Here is a 19,908-nt window from a genome sequence, read left to right as displayed (position 1 = left end):
CCTACTTTGTGTGTTCACCATTTTGTGCACTGAATGTGAATGAGATTTATGGTGCACCATTTAGAGTTGTGTTTGGTAGTGATTTTTTTTTTTTTTTTCCCCCACCAGTTATTAACCCTTTCACCTTCTGTGGATGCATTTTTGTTTTCTATACTCAGTCTGCCACAAATTGATTAATAATAATAATAATGATAATAATAACAGAAAGCACAGTAACATCCAATCCCATTTTACTCCTTTTGAATTACTGTATTGGTGAAACTGCAGGAGAGCTCCCATTCATAAAATTTACAATTGTATTTTTTCTCAATAAACTATAACCCAGTTATCATTTGTGATACCTTAAAAAGTTGCAGAAATTCATAATGTTGAAGATATCAACTTTAAAGCCAACTGTTTCGCAAACTGTGGCAAGCAGCCACCTGCCATGTCTGACTGTTAGGTTGATTCGGCTCCAAAGTCACTCCGTTACTAATCGCCCATACCCACTAACGTAACCTAATATGACCTAACCTAACACAACTTGATATAACCTAACCTAACCTAATATGACCTTACTAACACAGCTTGATATAACCTAACCTAACCTGATTCAGCCAAACCTAACTTGATTTAACCCATGGATTGCAAGCCACAGTTCAGGCTGGGTAATGTTACGTTGTGAGCCACAGGTCAGGCTGTGCTGGCCGTGCATCACCATAAACAATTTGACCCCAACGCAAAGTTACGCATGGCGCTATCCAAAGACGGCGAGAGAGAGATTTTTTCTTTTCACCAGATGATGCCCTGAATGTTTATCTTCAAGTTTATGATAAACAAAAACCAAAAAAAAACTTTTTCCTTCATTTTTCACACACCATGGGGTGGGATAAAAAAAGGTAATTGCACAATCCACGGGTTAATGTAACCAAAGTAACCTAAACCATTGGGGATGAAGGAGTTTGGGTCTGAATCAGTCCACTGCCCTCTGCAGGATGCCTCCACCAATGTCAAGAAACCTAACTTTGTGCTCTTGAATAACATGTTATTTTTGCAGAATTTGGGTGTCAGGAATGAATCACTGTATATAGGCTAAGTAACACATGTGATATTTCTGCAGACTCTAGGTGTCATAAATGAAGTGATAATTACAGAAGGTAATCCTTGTCAATAAATTTTCTCATTTAGTTAGTGGGAGTTCTGCTGCAGAATTACTCAAGTCCAAAGCAGGGCTATAAGAGTAGATGACAGTTCTATTCCCCTTGATGGCATGGCATGATTAAAAAGCCTCCTGTCACCTCTTGGATGCCACTCCAACAGGGGCAAACTTACTACAAGACTACCAGGTGTCTTAGTAGTAAGAGAGAGAGAGAGAGTGAAAAACTTAAAACTCTCCTATTTTAACCCTTGGATATTTTTCCCTTCACCTGAATAAAGAAAACTTGGATTTAGCCGGAATAAAATACAGTGCCCAAGTGTATCCATGGCAGGGAAAGGGTTAATGTTTGGCAGTTATTAGTGTTGTCTTAATAGGAATGATTTTTCCCAATAACTTTTTTTTGTCAGAACTCATTGTCATGTGTTAGGAGAATGCATATAGTTTTTGTATCAGTAAGTCTTTATTTATTTATTTATTTATTTTTTTTCATTGAGTATTGATATTAAATCTACTGTATAGTAAACTGCAGAGAAATTTTAAAGTTCCATTGCTGTCTCTAAAACTGATTCTCCATTTTTTGACCAATTTTTAACCCATGGAGTGTCTTTTTCATTTTATTCTTGCCATATGTTGTTCCTGTTTTGCTTTTGGGGAGACTTTTTGTGGTGGAGAAATTTAATGGAGATAATTTTTGACACCTCCATTACAAGAGGTTTCCCCAGAGTTGAATTTGATAATCAGATTGTAGCAAAGAATTTGTGAGAAAGGAAAACAGGCTGATTAATACAGTTGTTTTGATTTTAGATAACTGTAACTTTCTTGATTTTGTTCCTTTAGTCATTCATCTTATTTTCCAGTGGTCTTGTGTCCTTTAGCCATGTTGATTATTTATTTATTTATTTATTGTGTTTTTTATTTATCCCCTGATTTTGCTTCCATGTACTTATTATCCTCGTGTTCTCCCCTGTTATCATTTCCTTTTAGTCATGTTATCATCTTTTCTTCCCTGATCTTGCTGAACCACACAGATCCGATGATCCCACAAGTGGTGAGCGGCCCCGATCTGATCCGGCCTGACCCGATCCGCCCCGTAGCCGTCCCCACCGCCCGCCCCACCACCCCAGACACCACGCGGCGCAGCTCCGTGTCGCACCTCCCTCGCCCCATTGCCACACCGAGAGACAACGCAACACCCAGGTTAGTTACGCTACTGTGCTGTCAATTTTGAGAGGTAAGATAAATTGTGGACAACATTTCTTCTATGCATCACACTGGAGTGGTCACATGGGGTTGTCTTGTTAGCCTTGGAAGGTTTCTGGCACCTCTTCCTTACCCATTTATTTTGCACATTATGCCTTAGTATTTTTATGTGTTATTTATGTTACTACCAATTTAAAATGCATAGACAGTGTACATCGAACATTAGTACATAAAACATACAAGAAAATGCCACAGAAATATACAGCTTAGTTCTCTCCTGTATATTTTTTATGTCTTTAATACTGACATAGCAGAAGTAACATGCAAGACAGTGATATTGAGTTAGAAGGTGCTGGAGAGGAATGCCTTCACATGGTGGCAGCATTATAACTGGATGACTCCACTGTCCGGTTATACAAACATCCGTCTTCTTCCTCCCTGTCCCATGAAAAGAGGATAATGTACTGAAGGAGAAAGGCAAACTCCAGCCTGCAGTCCACTAGGTTCATGATTTAGATGAACAACAACAAGAATGGATTAGAATAAACAGGTAAGGAAGAGGTGTGTGTGTGAACCTCCAAAGCTGACAGGAATACAACTCTTAGTCAGTCACTGCATCATAGTCCTTCACAACCCCACAATCTCACCAGTCAGAGCGTAACACACGTTTTCTGTGAGGATTACAGCCACTTCAGCCTGAGATGTCTGGTTTGTCTTACTCTGACCTCTTAGGTATTACTCTGCCTATGATGTGCTGACAAAGAGCCTACATAGGGAGGTGCTGTAACTCCTCCATCCAAGGATATATACTTATACATATAACCAGGCCTGTATACTTCCTCCCCCCCCAACCATCAGATGATTTTATTAAGTGCTAAAGAGACCTCCTGGGCTGGAAAGGTTTCTGGCACCTCTTCCTTGCCCATTTATTTTGCACATTGTTTACCTTTAATTTCACCTCGTTTTTCTGATCACTGCACATTCCTGTATTTCACCACACACACCTGAATCATACACTTACACGGTTGTTACTTTTTCATGTCCCTGTTGCTGTGTCTGCAGTTCAGTACATGGTGCTATTTTAGGTGTCCTCCTGCACTCAGAAAATCAAATATGTAGAGAATCGTTAACTTCTGAAAGTCGTGTTATATTTTCTATGAAGGTGTGTTTGTATTTATTGTCATTCCATTCCTAGCCTTTATCTCGTATCTTATCATTTCCTTGGTCTCTGTACTGTATATGAGTTTTTTTAATGTCTAATATTCACATTATTATGCCAGACTTGAGCTCAGTTTCGTCTATATGCATGTGGCTCAGTTGTTTATGATTTTATCAGAGTTCATATTGGGGGGAAAATGTAATGGATCCTTATAGAGTTTCCTAAAATAATTTTGGAAAAAATGTTGAATAAAAATAATTTTATTTGAGAAAACGTCATACAGTAGCTTCATAGTTATTTTAAGGGAATAGAAGCTTTATGTGCTTGATTTATGTACATGATTCTCAGTGGCTTCCATTGTTACTTAGAACATTGCTAGTATTCCAATTGGCAGACAGTCACATGGCAGGTGTTGGTGAGTGTGGGTTACCAGTTAGTACAATATCAGTTAGTTATCAGCTTTTACCTTTAGCCTGAGGATGTCTTTATTATTTACTCTCTACTATTGTTAAGCTCAGTAGAACCTCGTATCAATAAAGTTGATGAAGGCTGTATCTAACCAGTCCTCTCCTTTTGCTAAATATCTCATCGGAACTGAATAAAAAATACCTGTAGGTAGCAAGAATTAAAAATTATATATATGTTATCAGTTGGAAGGGAACATAAAACATAAATCCGTAAAGTAGTGAAAGACAGGGATTGTGAAAATACAAATCTGACTGATAGTACACTTGCATAAATATGAACCAAGACTGAATTGTTGTAACTCACTGATGAATCCATGTAGAAATATTTGAATTCAAAAGAGATAACTTACACTCCTTCATAACAGCCCTCACTTCATATTGGTAAGTTTTCTCTGGATAATAAGGTGTCTTCATCCTGATTTTTTCATTGATTTTGGGGCCCCTTCTACTGTCACATAGTGATTTATAAAGCCTGTATTATTCTGATTAGATGATGATGATGATTATTCTGTGTTTGTGGAGTGGTATGATAATGTAACCACTTCACACTGATCTATTTTATACAGTATCTTATTCTCGTTACCTTCACACGATTTTATTTAGCTCTGGAAAAGGTTAGAGGACGCAGATACAATATTGCCTTTATTAATCTCTTTAATTCAGGAGGTCTTTAAGCTCAGTAGAATAATCTGATGGTGGGCTAATAAAAAAAAATAATGATTGAGGGGGTTAACCACCATTGTTGTTTCTCTTTATCAGTTTTGCACTTTTTTTCATACTTTCACACTTTCTAACTCATTTTCACAATTTCTCACTCACTTTCACTGTTTTTCCATCACTGCCACATGCTATATAATTTTCTGAGGAACATAATTTTTTTTGCTACTGTTTTTGGTTATAAAATAATTAGTCATCACTGTGCTTTTGAACTTGTATACTAAAACTGTCTAATTTTATTTTAATGCTGATAATTACAATATTCAGTAATTTCATTGTTAAGACACTGACTTGATTTGAAAGCGAGCAATAAAATAGCAGTCATTTTTATTTTGTACTTTATACTTCTTATCTCTTACGCTGCTTCATTAATTATATTTCTCCCACTAATCTGCTTCCCAGCTGTGTGTGAGCTTGCGATGGATGATTTTTGGTGATGTAGGTGGTGTCTGTGTGGGGTTTGCTTGGTGATGACATGGGTGTCTGTACGTGTGTTTTGTGTGTGTTTTTATGAGTTAGTTTTGTGTGCGATGATTTTTTTGTGTGTGTGCAATGATTTTGTTTAAGGGGTTTGATAGTTTTCAGCTGCCCATCAGAAAAGTCTCTGTGCAAGAGATATAAGGTGTAGCAGTGTGAGGTATGGTAGTGTGAGGTATGGTAGTGTGAGGTGTAGCAGTGTGAGATGTGGCAGAGTGAAGATTGGAGTGGAATGTTTTCTGCTGTGTACTGACACTTTAATAGCTGTATTTGTCATAGTGTTATATTGTATTGGTTACACTCTGGCTGCTTTGAAAGATGGGACTTAGCTGAAGGAGGGTGGCAGATTAGTATTATATTACGTTTGTGGTGTATCATTTATGGTTGCAGTCTGGAGTCTGTGTATGAGTTTATTGATGTAATGGATATTTGAAGTGTGTATATGTGATTTTTCTGGGATCTTTTTATGTGTATGTGTTTCTTAGTATTGGTAGATGATTTTTCAGTGGTTATTTTGTGTCTTTATTGTGCAGTCTATTCATCCTTTAATCATTTAATTCTTTATTGCCACATCAGGAGTGTAAAGACCCTGGACTTAGTAACCTAGTCCTGGCCTTTGAACCCTGTGATGGTGAGGTGAAGGATTGGGTGATAGGTGGATGGGTACTCTGATGGATGGATATTTGTTTTTTTTTCAGTGGTCTGCACGTGTCTTTTTATTGTGTGATCTGATTTGGACATCCTTCATTATGTGGTTACACGATCTCATCTTGTGTGTAGTATGCTCTTGTTATTTTCATTTGGTGTGTAGGATGCACTTGACTCCATCTTGTGTGTGGCGTGCACTTGGTTCATCTGGTACGTAGTGTGCACAAAGTTGCCCGTCATATGTGTGAAGTGGGTGGGAGGGAAATGAAGGAAGGAGCATACACTTAAATTTTCTAATGTGTTTTACTTCAGACAGCCCATCCTGAGTGGGACAGTCTCTTGCAAAGTGAGCCTTGTGGTGTCAGAAAAATGTTTGAGAAATGTAATAAGCACTTTCCTGTGTTTCCTGCTTCCTGTTGTACCCATTGGTCACTATGAATCAGTCTCAGTTGTCCCTCAAGTGTCTGAACGTGTTGAACTTGGTCTGGTGCGTGTGGCGTTGTGTGAGAGGTGGTGTCACTACTAAGGTGCCTTGACCCTCACAGTAGGTACGACAATGGCAACAACCCCCCCCAGACGCCCCCCCCTCACCCCAACAACTCTCCCAGTCTATTCGAGAGGAGGGAGTCCAGCCAGGATGCACCCCCCTACACCTCCCCCCATAGGTAACACTCACTCTGCCCTTCCTCCCTCAATGTTATTGTTGTTGTGTCTCAGGGATGTCATGATAATAATACTGCAGTTACTCCTCATTTAATGTTTATACATACATAAGCTTCATTGTGAAATCCAGTTTAATTATGTCTAGTTTATTTTAATCTTACAACAGGGTGCTGCCAAAGTTTTTTTTTTTTATTCAACTTGGAGGGTGACTTCTCAGATAAAGGGATTTGCAGTGCACTCCACTAGTTGTTTGTTTGCGGGGGTTTCCCTCTGCTGAGTGGAATTGTTTGGCAGTACCTAGGATAAAATTTTTAAGTAAAATAATGCCCAGCAGAAGGTGAATAAATGTTTTTGTAACCTTTTGTTAATTAGAGATCTGCTGAATGAAAGCATCTGGTTGTAACCAGAAAAAATACCCAAGAAACATCTTACTCAACAGAGGGTATTGGCAGTCTATATTAGTATGAGTACTGTTTTCATGTGCAGCCACTGGATGATTTTCTTCAGCTTAATGCTGTTCATAAATCTCCATAAATACTTTTAAAGTCAGAAGTGTTACATGTGCTCTTAATCTCTCATCTGTAAGCAAGATGCATCTGCATCTAACACTACTTCACCTAAAAATACTAGTAGCTCTCTGCACTCGCCCATGATATTAAGTGAGGAATGACTGCCAACCAGCAAAATATTAGGGTGTTACTAATGAGCATGTACGGGTGTGGTGATGTGTTGTCTAGTATAGTCCACATTGTTTTGATATGTGGGTGAGTCATGTGATGCGGCAGTAATTGCTTAGCATCATGCGGTTAACAAATTTGTCAGTGCATTTTCTCGTGATGGTTTCTAATGTAGTTGATTGTTTTGTTGCCTGTAACGTCTGTGACTAATATTTGCTGATGTGACTGACATGGTAAGACATAGATTTTTGGTGATGTCAGGACCTCCCACTAAATGCATGAACTCGTTAGAAGAGATAAACTAATCCCCGTCCTTAAATATAGTTAGTGCACAGAATAAAAGGGAAGTACAGGGTAGCTTATTTTTAGAAGCAGTGATTTCTAAAGCGCCTCATATTTAAACATGACCTTACTGATAAACCTCTTATAAATTTATTTAATTTTTTTTTTCTTCTTTGTAAATACTATTACATGACAAACTTTCCATGGTATTTACAATGTACATGGTACCAATTTGCATTGGATCATTTACCCAAGGAGCCAGAAACCCTTGTTGGCAGACGTTAGAGACTTTTTATTTTTAATTAGTCTTTCCTTATATGCCAGCTTCTGACATGTTTATTGCTGTGAAAACATTTCAGATGAAGCTTCATTGTCAATAGAGTTAGCAGCTGTTTGATTTTCTGGTAAATATTATCTCAAATTGATGTTGAAAAAAAAAAAAAAAATACACGTTAGTAATCACTTTTCAACACATGCTGGATACATGCATATGATACAGCCACAATATGTATTTCCCAAGATGATGCAGGACTGGGACAAGTTATGACAGAGTATGTATCATAGATACAGCGATCCCTTGGTTATCGTGCACTTGGTTATAGCAGGTTCTGTTACCACTGCATGATGAAAATCTGCACTCCTGCCATTATTGCATGTTTTTTTGGCTTAAAAAAAAAACATTGTTATTGCACACCTGTTGGTTTCTGCCAACAATGATGTGTAAAATCTGGAGGAGTTAACCCCCAGGTGGTCTCCACCACCTGGGGGTTAACTCAGAACCTCTTACCTCATACGCATCTCAGATATCTTGAATGGTATGTGTTTCTTCCTTGTTGTGCCCTTTTCATCATTTTCTATTAACCTAACCATGCATATGTGTGTTTCTGGTACAGTACTTAACAGTATGTATGTATTTAGTGAGTCTTATTGTTGTAAAAAGGGAAATTTGGGTTTACAAGTGGGCTGATACCTTCTAGGATAAATCCCATAGGTTCTGTGGTATAGTTATTGTGCATTTTCATTATCACACACACTAGGTGCAGTACAAATTTTGCACAGTAACCAAGGGATCACTGTATATATATTGTTTAGCATCCTTTCATGTGGATTCAGGTGCTATACAGGTCAGTAGTTCTGGTACCTACCCTTCTCATAGTGGAAATTTGCTGTTGGATGATAATGAATAAATGGTTCTGCAGTGTGAAGGAAGTTCATCTTTGATAGTAGCTTCTGTTTTGAGCAAGGGACAGTGTCAGTGTGATGAGTTCCAACTACAGTATAGTTTTTTAGCATTCATGCTAAATCTCAGAATTTATTTGAGCAAAAAAAAAAAAAAAAAAAAAATCTCTGTTTATCTTTCTATGTGCCTCTCTCTCTCTGTCTGTATTTATTTGTATATATATTTATCTTCTTTGCCTGCTCACAGTATCTGTCCGTTGTCTCCCTTTGCCTGTTTATATGTGTAGAGTACCATACCTGCCTTCATTTACCTACATTATTTTTATTTTTTTTCTCAAGGAAGAAGGGACCAAAGTCCAGACGCCTGCAAACCATTCCTGCCTTTACTTATCCTCCTAACTTCGTACCTTCTTTTCTTCCTGCCTACCCATAATCATACTTACCTGCCTGTATATTTATTTACACACTCATCTTTATAAATCTATTATTGACACGTGCTTTTGGACCCCTAAAACATGCCTGTCACTCCCTGGGTAAATACTAACTGCCTTCCCAACCACTGCATCTTTGTGCATCATGAAAACCACACATTAACCCGCAAGCATTTTTTTTTTTTTTTTTTTTTTTTTTTTTTATCCCCGAGTGCAGATGAATTTACTATTTATTTTTCATCATCATCATCTAACTTTGTGTTGCCCCATGAGTTGCGTAGGAGCCTGGGGCTAGGCAAGTTGGTCCTGGCATTTAATATTTGTAAGTAAAAGAATGTAGTCCATTTTTAAGTACTAACACAGATGGTTTTAGGTATTTAAATCATACTTTGATGTGTAAATTATTAGTCTTAACCTATTTAGATGTAAATATTTACTAGTAATCAGTAAGGGAAGTAGCATTACTCACAGGTATGATATGTCTGGAGGTCTGTTGATGACGTTGATGGTGATGGTGATGATGATGTGTCAGTTATGAGTGATTTTTCCAATATAATTCAGTATGTCGAGTAATTCTGAGTCACTATAATTTAGGAGTGTGATTTACTGTTATTCCTGAATGAGTTACAGTAGAAATAACATATAGTAAATATAGTACTGTCTGGCATTAGTACATTATTGTAAGTTTATGATCCATGCCTCAAATTGCAAATCTCATCAAAGAGCTGTTTCCCAATAAATTTACATATATGGGGGTAGTTTTTAGAATATTGATATTAATGCCATATTGTTTTACTTTAATAGTCTTTCTGTACCCTGACTACCTACCATTTTTCAGTGCATAGCCTAGACTGTGTTCCCTGACCCAGCAATCCTCCAAAGCACAACAGATGATGCCACAATCCATCTCATGTCACCACTTGTGCCCTAATATCCATTTTCCTTTCTGAATATGTGCTGGGACTGTTTTATTCATCCCTGGCTTGATAGTAATTCCAGGGGGTGTTGCAATGACGTGAGTGGGTTGTATGGAAGATCAGCTAAGTCTCTTGTAAAATTCAAATATTCAAACTGTACGTTGCCTCTCAATCAATCCGTACCCCAACACTCATACACTTGACCCCTAAATAATACATGGGTGTTGCAGTATGGCACATGATTGGCATTTCAGTACATTGTCATTTGTTTCAGAGTATACAGTAAAGTTAGGGTATCAGTGCTTGTTTCATTTGTCTTTTGTTTTAGAGTATACACTACAATTAAGTATCATTGCTTGTTTGCCTGAGTGTACCCTTGACCATCCCCTCACCATTAACCTGCATGGACAAAATACCCTCGAATGTGACACTTAAATCATAATTCTTTCAGTGTGGGGCTATTGTAAAAAATTCTTCGTATTTCCAGATGAGATTATTGAGTGTATGAAGGGCCTTTTTTATTGAAAGGGTTAGAAACAGTATCCATTGAATTTTTTTTTTGTTTAATTAATTAATATTTTAATTGTTGTTATTATCATTATTATTATTATTATTATTATTATTGTTATTATAAATCAGATTGAGCCAGTGAAGGTTTATATCCAAGATGTGGTTGGGGTTTATTGCTCATGGAATGCCACTCAGGGATGAGTGAGGCTGGTCACTCTCATCTGAAATGTCAGGACCAACTTGCCTAGCCCGGGGCTCCAACGCTGCTCATGGGGCAACGTAGGATTGGATGATGGATGGATGAATGAAACATTAATCATTATTATTTTATTGTTATTATTATTGTTTTTGTTTTTAATATTATTTTTATTATTACTATTGCTATTATTATCATCATCTTTAGGTTTTAATCAGGTAAGGAACTATCTCATACTGAGAGGGTTAGCAGCAGCCAGAACTATGTAATTTACCATAGTCAGTAGATGGATGTTTGCTGACGTAGAAAAAAATAGTCTGTTATGTTTTTAGTACGTTTACAGACTTGGAAAAATAGTCTTTGATGTTAGTAATGGTGGTGTAGCCTCAAACCGCTAACCTCAAAGGGGGTAGAGAGGTTGGATTTTACTGTGACTTAATGTTGGATGATAAGCTAGTGTGGAATAGGAAAATAGTAAATGCCAAGTTTGTGTTTATGGAATAGGAAAGTAGTGAATGTTCAGTTTGTGTTTATGGAATGGGAAAGTAGTGAATGTTCAGTGTGTGTTTATGGAATGGGAAAGTAGGGAATGTCAAGTGTGTGTTTAATAGGAAAATAGTGAATGCCAAGTTTGTGTTTATATCTGACGATGTGTAGGCATGATAGTACTGTATAAAAAGTGTCCTCATACTGAAGGGAATAAATGCAGTTGCAAGTTTCATTGCCTTATGGTGTCACTTAACAAGATTTCTTCCTTACCTTTATCCTCTATGGGTAAAAAGGTTATGATGATGGTGATAATAATGATAGTAATGATGATGGTAATGATGATGATATTGATGTTAATGATGATGAACCTTACCATATATAGGATAAAAGGTTGTGATACTTATGATGGTAATAATGATGATGATGATGAACCTTACCATATATGAGATAAAAGGTCACGCTGATGGTGATGGTGATGATGATGATTCGCTGCAGGGAGTACAGTGGCGGCAGTGGCGGTGGCAGTCCCGGCCTGGGGGGTCAGCCGTACAGAGCCCGGGCAGTGTCTGAGAGCCGGCGTGATCACAGAGACTCCGGCGTTCCGTACGAGGCCGATCCAAGCAGGTCTGTCTCTTGTTGTTGTACAGGATGGTACTTATATTGCTATCTGTCTGTCTGTCTTTCTGTTGTCTCTCTGTCAATGTCTGTCTATGTATCTACAGTATATGTCTATCTATCTACCTTTCTGCCTATCTGTCAAATTATCTATCTACCTGTCTATCTACCTATCTGTCTATCTACCTATCTGTCTGTCTGTCTGTAGTTGCTTATTGCCAGGTGCTTTAATTCTGTATGGGGTGGCCACAAACAAATCCCCTCCATGTCACCCTGTCTCCTGCCATTTTCCTGTCTTCCTTCCAACTCCCACACCCATCCCTCATATATCTCTCCACGCTATTCCTCCATCTCATCCTTAGCCTTTCCCTCTTCTGCTTCTTCTCCACCTCACTCACATGCACTCCTCTTGTCAGTCTCTCATTCTCTGTCCTCTCCACGTGGCCAAACCATCTTGAAGTATTCTCTCAGTGCTTTCAGTCACATCCACATCAGCACCACAACCCTCCTTGACTTCCTCATTTGTCTGTCTGTGTCTCCATGTAATTCCATATTATCCATTCACATTTATCTTATCTATCTATTGCCCGACTCCCTAATCCTGCAAAGGGTGGCTGCAGACAAAACACCTCCAAGTCGCTCTGTCACCCACCATTTGACTGCCCTACCCCAACTCACTCCCCCCTCCCTCATATACCTCTCATCTCCATCCCTCCACTTCATCCTCGGTTTCCCCCTCCCTCTCCCTCCCTCCAGTTCACCTACACACACCCTCTTAGTCAGTCTTTCATTCTCCATTGTCCTTTCAGATACCACATATATTTCCCTCTCCCTAATTCTCACCGGGCCATATCTTGTGTATTTTGGGGATCACAGTCTTCATTGCCCCATATCACAGGTCTCACCCTTGATTTTGTTTCCTGGGTGGTTTATATATTGCACCCTTTGTCACCCTGTATTCACCTGCTTGTGTCTTCTGTGCTATAGGGATGGTTCAGTCTGCTGGTGTGGGTAGCAGGTATTTTTGGCTGCCTCTTAATATTATAACAAGGCCATAGTTTTTCATTTTGCCACACCCTATCCTTAGATGGGAAAAAGAGGTTGGGCTAACAGTGATGATGATATTGATGATCATGATGATGTTGATTATAATGGTGATGATGATTATATTGATGATGATGATGATGGTGGTGGTGGTGAAGATGGTTAGAATGATGATGGTGATTATATTGATGATGATTATGGTGATGATGATGTTGTGTTGTGTGTGCAGGTACAACATCCGCCACAGTCCATCTGAGCCTCACCTGGTGCGTCAGTCATCGTCCCCCGGTCCCCCTCCTGGCAGCCAGTCCTACCATGATTCAGCCCCAAGCCTGCCCCAGCTGGCCCGACCCGACCTCACCAACCTCAGCCGCACTCAGGCCTCCTCCAAGCCTGACCTCACTTCGTATGCCAAGCCTCTGGATCGACCTGCTCTAGTTCGGCCCGGCCCCCGGCCCCACCCACCCCACAGCCCCGATCTTACCTACGTGGCCTCCCCAAAGAACTCCACCCCAGAGATATCCTACATTGGCACCCCAAAGGAACCCCTAGATTACAAGTATCAGGAGGGCAAAGACATGGACTACACTTCAGGATTCTCGCCTGGGCTCGGATCCGACAAGGGCATCATCAACTTCGACGATTTCATGCCTGTGAGTATTCGAGGGTTTAAATCTGAAGTTTGTTGGAGTTTATTGCTGATGTAATGCTACTCAGGGATTAGCAACTGGTCACTTCCTTTAACCCTTTGTGACGTTCCTTCAGAGTTGCAGTTGAGTGACGGCTGCATCACTTTGAGAAGGCAAGATGCTTTTTGAATTTCATGCAAACTCGTAATTGTGCATCAGAGACATGAATCAGGGTAATGATGCTGCTGCTTGTGTGCTGGCATTTGTGTTTGGATGTGTGTATGTGAGATTGATGATAGTCAGAGCAAGTTAGGATGATAGTGTGTATATATGTGAGAGTTATAACAGTGGAAATAGAGTTAGGCTGAGGATGATGATAATGATGGTGATAATGATGATGATTGGCTGGATCTGAGAATGAAATATTGCAGGAAAGAGCGTACTAGTAGCACTTATTGTTTGAAGGTACAGTAACTACAGTGTGGCTTTGTGAATAGTTTTATCCATCAGTAGTAATAATAATAATACAGTAATAATAATGATAATAATAATAGTGTAATACAGTAACCCCTCCAATATCCGGATCAATAGAGCCATAGGCAGGTCCGGATAGTGGTCCTGTCCGGATATTGGGCCCCAGTTTATGGACTTGTACTTATGGACCCTAACTCTGAAAAACACCTATACAACTCCCTCTGGACATGTATTGCACCTATTTAAGACCCAAATCACACCAATAAGGGACATAAAAGACTGAAATAAATGCAAAAGAACCATAAAATGAGGTTTTAGAGGTGAGTTTATACAATATTAAACATTCTGGGTACTTACAAGTCCCTTGCTCTTGGACTGGTTTGAACCGCCAGTTTGCAGTCCACAGTTAATCCTCTGCACTCTAAATTCTAATTTCTTAACACTGCACAACACTGTAAATTCCTGTGTGTTCTAGTGGCAAGATATTGCAGTTTATTCACTGTTTATTCACAAAAAACAAGCACCTGTGGCTTGCACTGTTATGAGTATCTGCTCTCCATCGGAGTTAAGCTGTGACTGTTGATGTTGGTGGGGTAACAGAGTTGCCAGATCGCAACAGCCACATTACCAATCTCCTCAACTTTCATTGTCAAATATAACTTTTCATTACCAAATTCGTAAAGCTAGCATATATTCTTCACTAATTATATATACAAGTGGAAATACATGTAATCACTCTCCTTATAACTAACACCATGTTGATTATTTTCACAATATGTAGGGTAGCAGATTAATCAGAGAGAGCAAACAATCCACCATCTCCATCCTGTGTATCCTCATACATGTGAAAAATCCATTTGGTAATGCATTATTCTAATTCATTACCAAACGAATTTTTCATTACCAAATTGGCCCACATTTGGTAATGAAAAATACCAAATGGCAACCTAACAGGGGAGGGGGGAGGGGGAGGAAGGAAGGGGTGAAGGGACCATGGTGTAACAGCTGTTTGGCGCCAGGCGGGAATTTCAAATTATGGGAGGGAAAAAAGTCAGATTTTTTTCGAATTTTTTGCGGTTTTTGGCCCATTTTGGGAATATTGGATCCCAGGAGGATTATGTCCGGTTAGTGGGGATGTTCGGATATTGGGCGTTCGGATATTAGAGGGATTACTGTAATAATAATAATATCTCTCCCACAGAACAAGCTAGCTGGCCTGAGCATGGGTGGAGGGAGTATGCCAGGCTTGGGCAATATGGGATCGGGTCGTGGTGGGTCAGAGATGTCCGAGCAAGAGGTCATCAACAGCATCATGGGCGGCCACACGTCAATGATGTCAGTTGTCTCGGCCAGAGCGCGAGGACTACAGGTCAGAATATGATGAAGATGAGGAGGAGGAGGATATGTTGATGATGATGAGGAGGAGGAGGATATGATGATGATTACCTGATGATGATGATTTGTCTCTCTATCTGTCTATTGCCAGACGCCTCAATCCCGTACGGGGTGGCCACAAACAAATCGCCTCCACGTCGCCCTGTCCCCTGCCAGTTCACTGCCCTGCTCCCAACTCACACACTCCTCTCTCATATACCTCTCCACCCCATCCCTCCATCTCATCCTTGGTCTCCACCTCACTCACATACGCAGGGCAGCGTGGTGGCAAATTGTTTCTGGGGACATCATCTTGGATTCTGGCATTTGGTTATGGTGAGATAGATTGAAGCAACAAGAATAAATAATGCATCTCTGGATTGTTTTAGCTGAGTGAGTCATAGGAGATTGGGATTATTAAATAGTGTACTGATACCATTAACTACCTCATGGTTAGAATAACTCAGAAATTATGCATTGAGTAAAGCCAGATGATGTTAATCCTCAAAGAGTGAATTGGACGAGCCTGAGAGAGTTAATATGTGATCTTTGTCTGTGTGATGCAGGTGTCCCACAAGCTCTGGCAGACGAAGGACCTGAAGGCTGCTGTGGACCACACCCTCAACACCGGAGACCAGGCCTTGCTGGCGGATCTCCTTGCAATCATCAACCTCAGGCCGTACGTTTTGCTGTCATACCCCTTTCACCTCAACCTGGCCTGGAGTTTTGTCCGTTTGTAGCTTATTTGATGTAGCCTCGTGGCAGAATAAGACATCGTTACATCTCTGCATCCATTTCAGATTTTCGTCCTGTTGTAGATTATTTTCACATACCTCAGTGGCAGAAGAAGATATGGTAATGCTACAGTCTTGTATCCTTGTCATAGCACTTCTTCATGACTAGCATTCACGATGGATATATAGGGCAGTTTAAGGCCAAGTTAAGAGTAAAAGGGGTATAGTTTGTTTGGTTTTCCGAAATATTTGCAGGTATTGTATAAAAAAAAATTTACGTTACAGTATTTGGGTACGTTGGTGTTAGGCTTTAATTACGGTTTCATAGGGTTCTTATCTTCACAGTTTATTTAGTTTGCAGTACACTAGCTTTTCACTGTCAGCTTCCATCCACTGTAATACATGCATTTGAGTGTCCATGATAGGTTTGCATTTTTTCAACTCTTTGTCTAACTCTCTACAGTTAAGATTTTTAAAGTTGCTGGTTTATATGATTTTAGGTTTTTGCAGTTTTTTTTTTTTCCCATACTGTACTGTTTTTTATTTTGTCAATTCTAGATGTCCAGATGTATATATGTGTATGATTAAGTCTATAATTTTGATTACCGCTATTTAGAGTTCTCCAGTGTTAGGTTTCTGTATATTGTAGCTCACCACTTTTTAGCGTTCTTCAGTTTTAGGTTTAGATTGATGATTGTGTGGGTCATTTCACTGGACATGTTGTTGGTAGTTCTGATTTTATCCTTTTTTGTAGTTTAGGTAGACGTGATGTTGATGAAAAAAAATTTTTATAGTGGAATTAATGATAACAGTTTTTTTAAAGGTAGAATATATGATTGTGAAGATGACATTGATGATGATGGTTTTTGTTCTTAGGTGGAATTTATGATTGTGATGATGATGATGATTTTTGTTCTTAGGTAAAATTTATGATTGTGACGATGATTATGATGTAATGATGATGTTAATGATTTTTTAAAAATGGAATTTATGATGATGGTGGTGTTTTCCTTTCAGATCTATTTGGAACCTGGACATGTTGACAACCCTGCTGCCACCAGTCAGTCTAATGCTACAGTCGAAATATGAGACGTGAGTGTGGGTTACTTTATTTTGCAACATACTGTAGATGTAATTCCTTCTGATGATGATGATGATTATTATTATTATTATTGTAAATCATTACTATTATTATTGATTGAGCCTATGCAGGTGTATATCCAAGGGGTGGTTGGGGTTTATTGCTCACATAATGCCACTCAGGGATAAGAGAGGCTGGTCACTCATCTTAAATAATCAGGACCAGCTTGCCTAGCCCTGGGCTTCTACGCTCCTCATGGAGCAACTCTGGATTAAATGATGAGTGAATGAATGAATGTTATTATTATTACTATTACTTCTTTTTTTTAAATGATAGTATAATAGTAAAGACTTGGTTTCATTGTAACAGGACTGTATTTAGCATCGTATGCCATTTGTTTTAGTACAATGGAAAAAGAGTATGGTATCTATATTTCCTTCATTCCATCTTGCCTACTGAAACCTGCTTCATTATAGCAATTATTTTTTTTTCATAATTTTGACTTTGTAAATACGTAACTTATGATGATGTAGTTTTTTCATAAATTTTTCCCAGAATCAAGGTAGTTTTATTTATTTATTTTTTGCTGTAGGTAGATGTGCCAGGCTAGCTCCTCAATGATAAAGAAGATTTCCAGTAAGTAAGAGAAAATTATGTACAGTACCGTACACTGTATGAGTAAATAAATAACTCCCGTGGCCAGCATGGGGTAACAGACCCTGAGCTCTGCATTGTCAGTGAAGTGGTGATGTAGAGGTTTAAACATTCTGAATAGCACATGTACACAGGTAAAATTGTTTTGCGTTTTGTTTATAAAGGCACCAACATACTTCTGTGAGTTCTTGGTCACCTAATGGCAGCTCTCCATGCTGTTCAGTCTCTGGCAGTCTCCCTATTCAGTCCCTTATCCCTGAGGTCACACTTCATGGCCTCGTCAGTCTGCCTGTCACACCCCTACCCCTAGTGTTCGTACTTGTCACTTTCTGCACCCAATTGTCTCCCTCTCAACTTCTCCACATGCCCAAACCATCTCAGTCTGCCTCTCCTCATCACTACACCAATACACTCCGGTCCCATCCTTCCCCCGAACCATCACAATCTACCCCTCCTCATCACAACACCAATACACTCCAGCCCCATGCTTCCCCCAAACCATCTCAGTCTACCCCTCCTCATCACAATACCCATACACTTCAGTCCCTTCCTTCTTCTCAACTCCTCTAACTCTTGCAGGTATGTGACGTGTGGATGTGACGCTCTCAAACTGATGATCAAGAATTTCGCTGTGATGATCAAGTCCAACATGACGGGTCCAATACATTCAGTGGGCGTCGACATCTCACGGGAGGAGAGGTAGGCAGACCAAAGTTTAGTTAGAGTTTAGTGATGGTGATGATTATGATAATCATTTTATTATTATTATTATTTTATTATATTATTATTATTATTATTATTATTTTATATTATTATTATTATTATTATTGTGGTAGGTGGGGGCGCTCGCCATCCACTTACTGGATGTAGTGCTGCTCTCTGGTGTCTGCCTTTTCCTTTCCTCCATCCTTCTTTCCTTCCATCCTCTTCTGTCTTTCTTTCCTTCATTCTTTCCTCGTCCTTCTTCCTGTGGGTGACTTTACACTCCCTCTTCTGTCTTTCTCTCCTTCGTTCTTTCCTTTTCCTTCTGCCTGTGGGTGACTCTACACTAAGTGACAAGCCAAATGGTTTCCTGTACACCAGGAAACCATTTACTATGCTGGGTGGTAACCATATAACCAAATTTTGGCACCTGGTGGGTTAGTGGGTAATTATGGAGCTCCAATCGGATTGAGCCAGTGAAGGTTTATATCCAAGGGGTGGTTGGGGTTGATTGCTCATGTAATGCCACTCAGGGATGAGTGAGGCTGGTCACTCTCATCTTAAATGTCAGGACCAGCTTGCCTAGCCCTGGGCTCCTACGCTTCTCATGGGGCAATGTAGGATTTGATGATGAATGAATGAATGAATTATTATTATTATTATTATTATTATTATTATTATTATTATAGCATGCAGTGTTTCCCTGCTACTGGATCATACCTCACACCATGCATAGGATGGAAAAAGGTCATGATGATTGATATTGATGATGATGAAGGATGTGTGAAAAGGATTATGGTTTTGATAATGGCCATAATAATAATAATAATGATGATTTTTTTTTTCCTCTCTCTCTCTCTGTCTCTCTCCAGGTATAACAAGTGTGTGGAATGCTACAACCACATGATGTCCATCCGAGCATTCCTCCTCAAGCGACAGACGGTGCAAGGGAAGCTGGGCACTATGTACAGAGAGCTGGTGATACTTATGCAGGCCTTCGACTAGCAAAACGTTCCCCCTACCCCTCCCCCACCCCCCTTACCCCCCTGTCCCTCCCTTCCTACCCCACCACCCCCCTTACCCCCCTGTCCCTCCCTTCCTACCCCTCCACCCCCCTTACCCCCCTGTCCCTCTCTTCCTACCCCCCCACCCCTTCCCTTCCCCTCCTGCCCCACCCTCCCTGCTCCGTTCTTCCTGCACACCCGTCCTGCCTCTCCCGCCCCTCCGATTTCTCCCTCCCCTCCCATCTTGCCCCCTCCCCCTCTCCCATCCTATACCCCTCCCAATCTCCCCTTCCCCACCTGCCCATCCCTCCCTGCCCCATTCTTCCTGCACCCATGCCCCCTTCCCCCTCCCCCACCCCTCTTACCCCATTTCTCCATATCACGCCTACCCAACTCCTCCTGTCCCTCCCCTCCCATACCCCACTCCCTGTCCCACCCCTTGTACTC

General features: G+C 40.0%; 1 protein-coding gene across 1 annotated transcript in view; it reads left to right on the top strand.

Moving 5' to 3' along the window:
* Nucleotides 1–19,462, top strand: part of kat80 (katanin p80) — a 106,292-nt gene extending 86,830 nt beyond the window's left edge. The window contains exons 11-19 of the mRNA XM_080286578.1: nucleotides 2,167–2,335; nucleotides 6,119–6,316; nucleotides 11,646–11,774; nucleotides 13,039–13,462; nucleotides 15,114–15,281; nucleotides 15,853–15,965; nucleotides 17,038–17,112; nucleotides 18,335–18,454; nucleotides 19,330–19,462. Coding sequence (XP_080142704.1) covers nucleotides 2,167–2,335; nucleotides 6,119–6,316; nucleotides 11,646–11,774; nucleotides 13,039–13,462; nucleotides 15,114–15,281; nucleotides 15,853–15,965; nucleotides 17,038–17,112; nucleotides 18,335–18,454; nucleotides 19,330–19,462 — 1,529 coding nt within the window. The remainder of the gene's footprint in view (nucleotides 1–2,166; nucleotides 2,336–6,118; nucleotides 6,317–11,645; nucleotides 11,775–13,038; nucleotides 13,463–15,113; nucleotides 15,282–15,852; nucleotides 15,966–17,037; nucleotides 17,113–18,334; nucleotides 18,455–19,329) is intronic.
* Nucleotides 19,463–19,908: the final 446 nt, after the last annotated feature.

The sequence above is a fragment of the Coenobita brevimanus genome, chromosome 112, assembly GCF_032717465.1.
Source record: "Coenobita brevimanus isolate Jiangsu-jjx chromosome 112, ASM3271746v2, whole genome shotgun sequence".
NCBI lineage: Eukaryota > Metazoa > Arthropoda > Malacostraca > Decapoda > Coenobitidae > Coenobita > Coenobita brevimanus.
The sequence above is the reverse complement of the archived record's forward strand: the minus strand, read 5'-3'. Positions and strand labels throughout refer to the sequence as shown.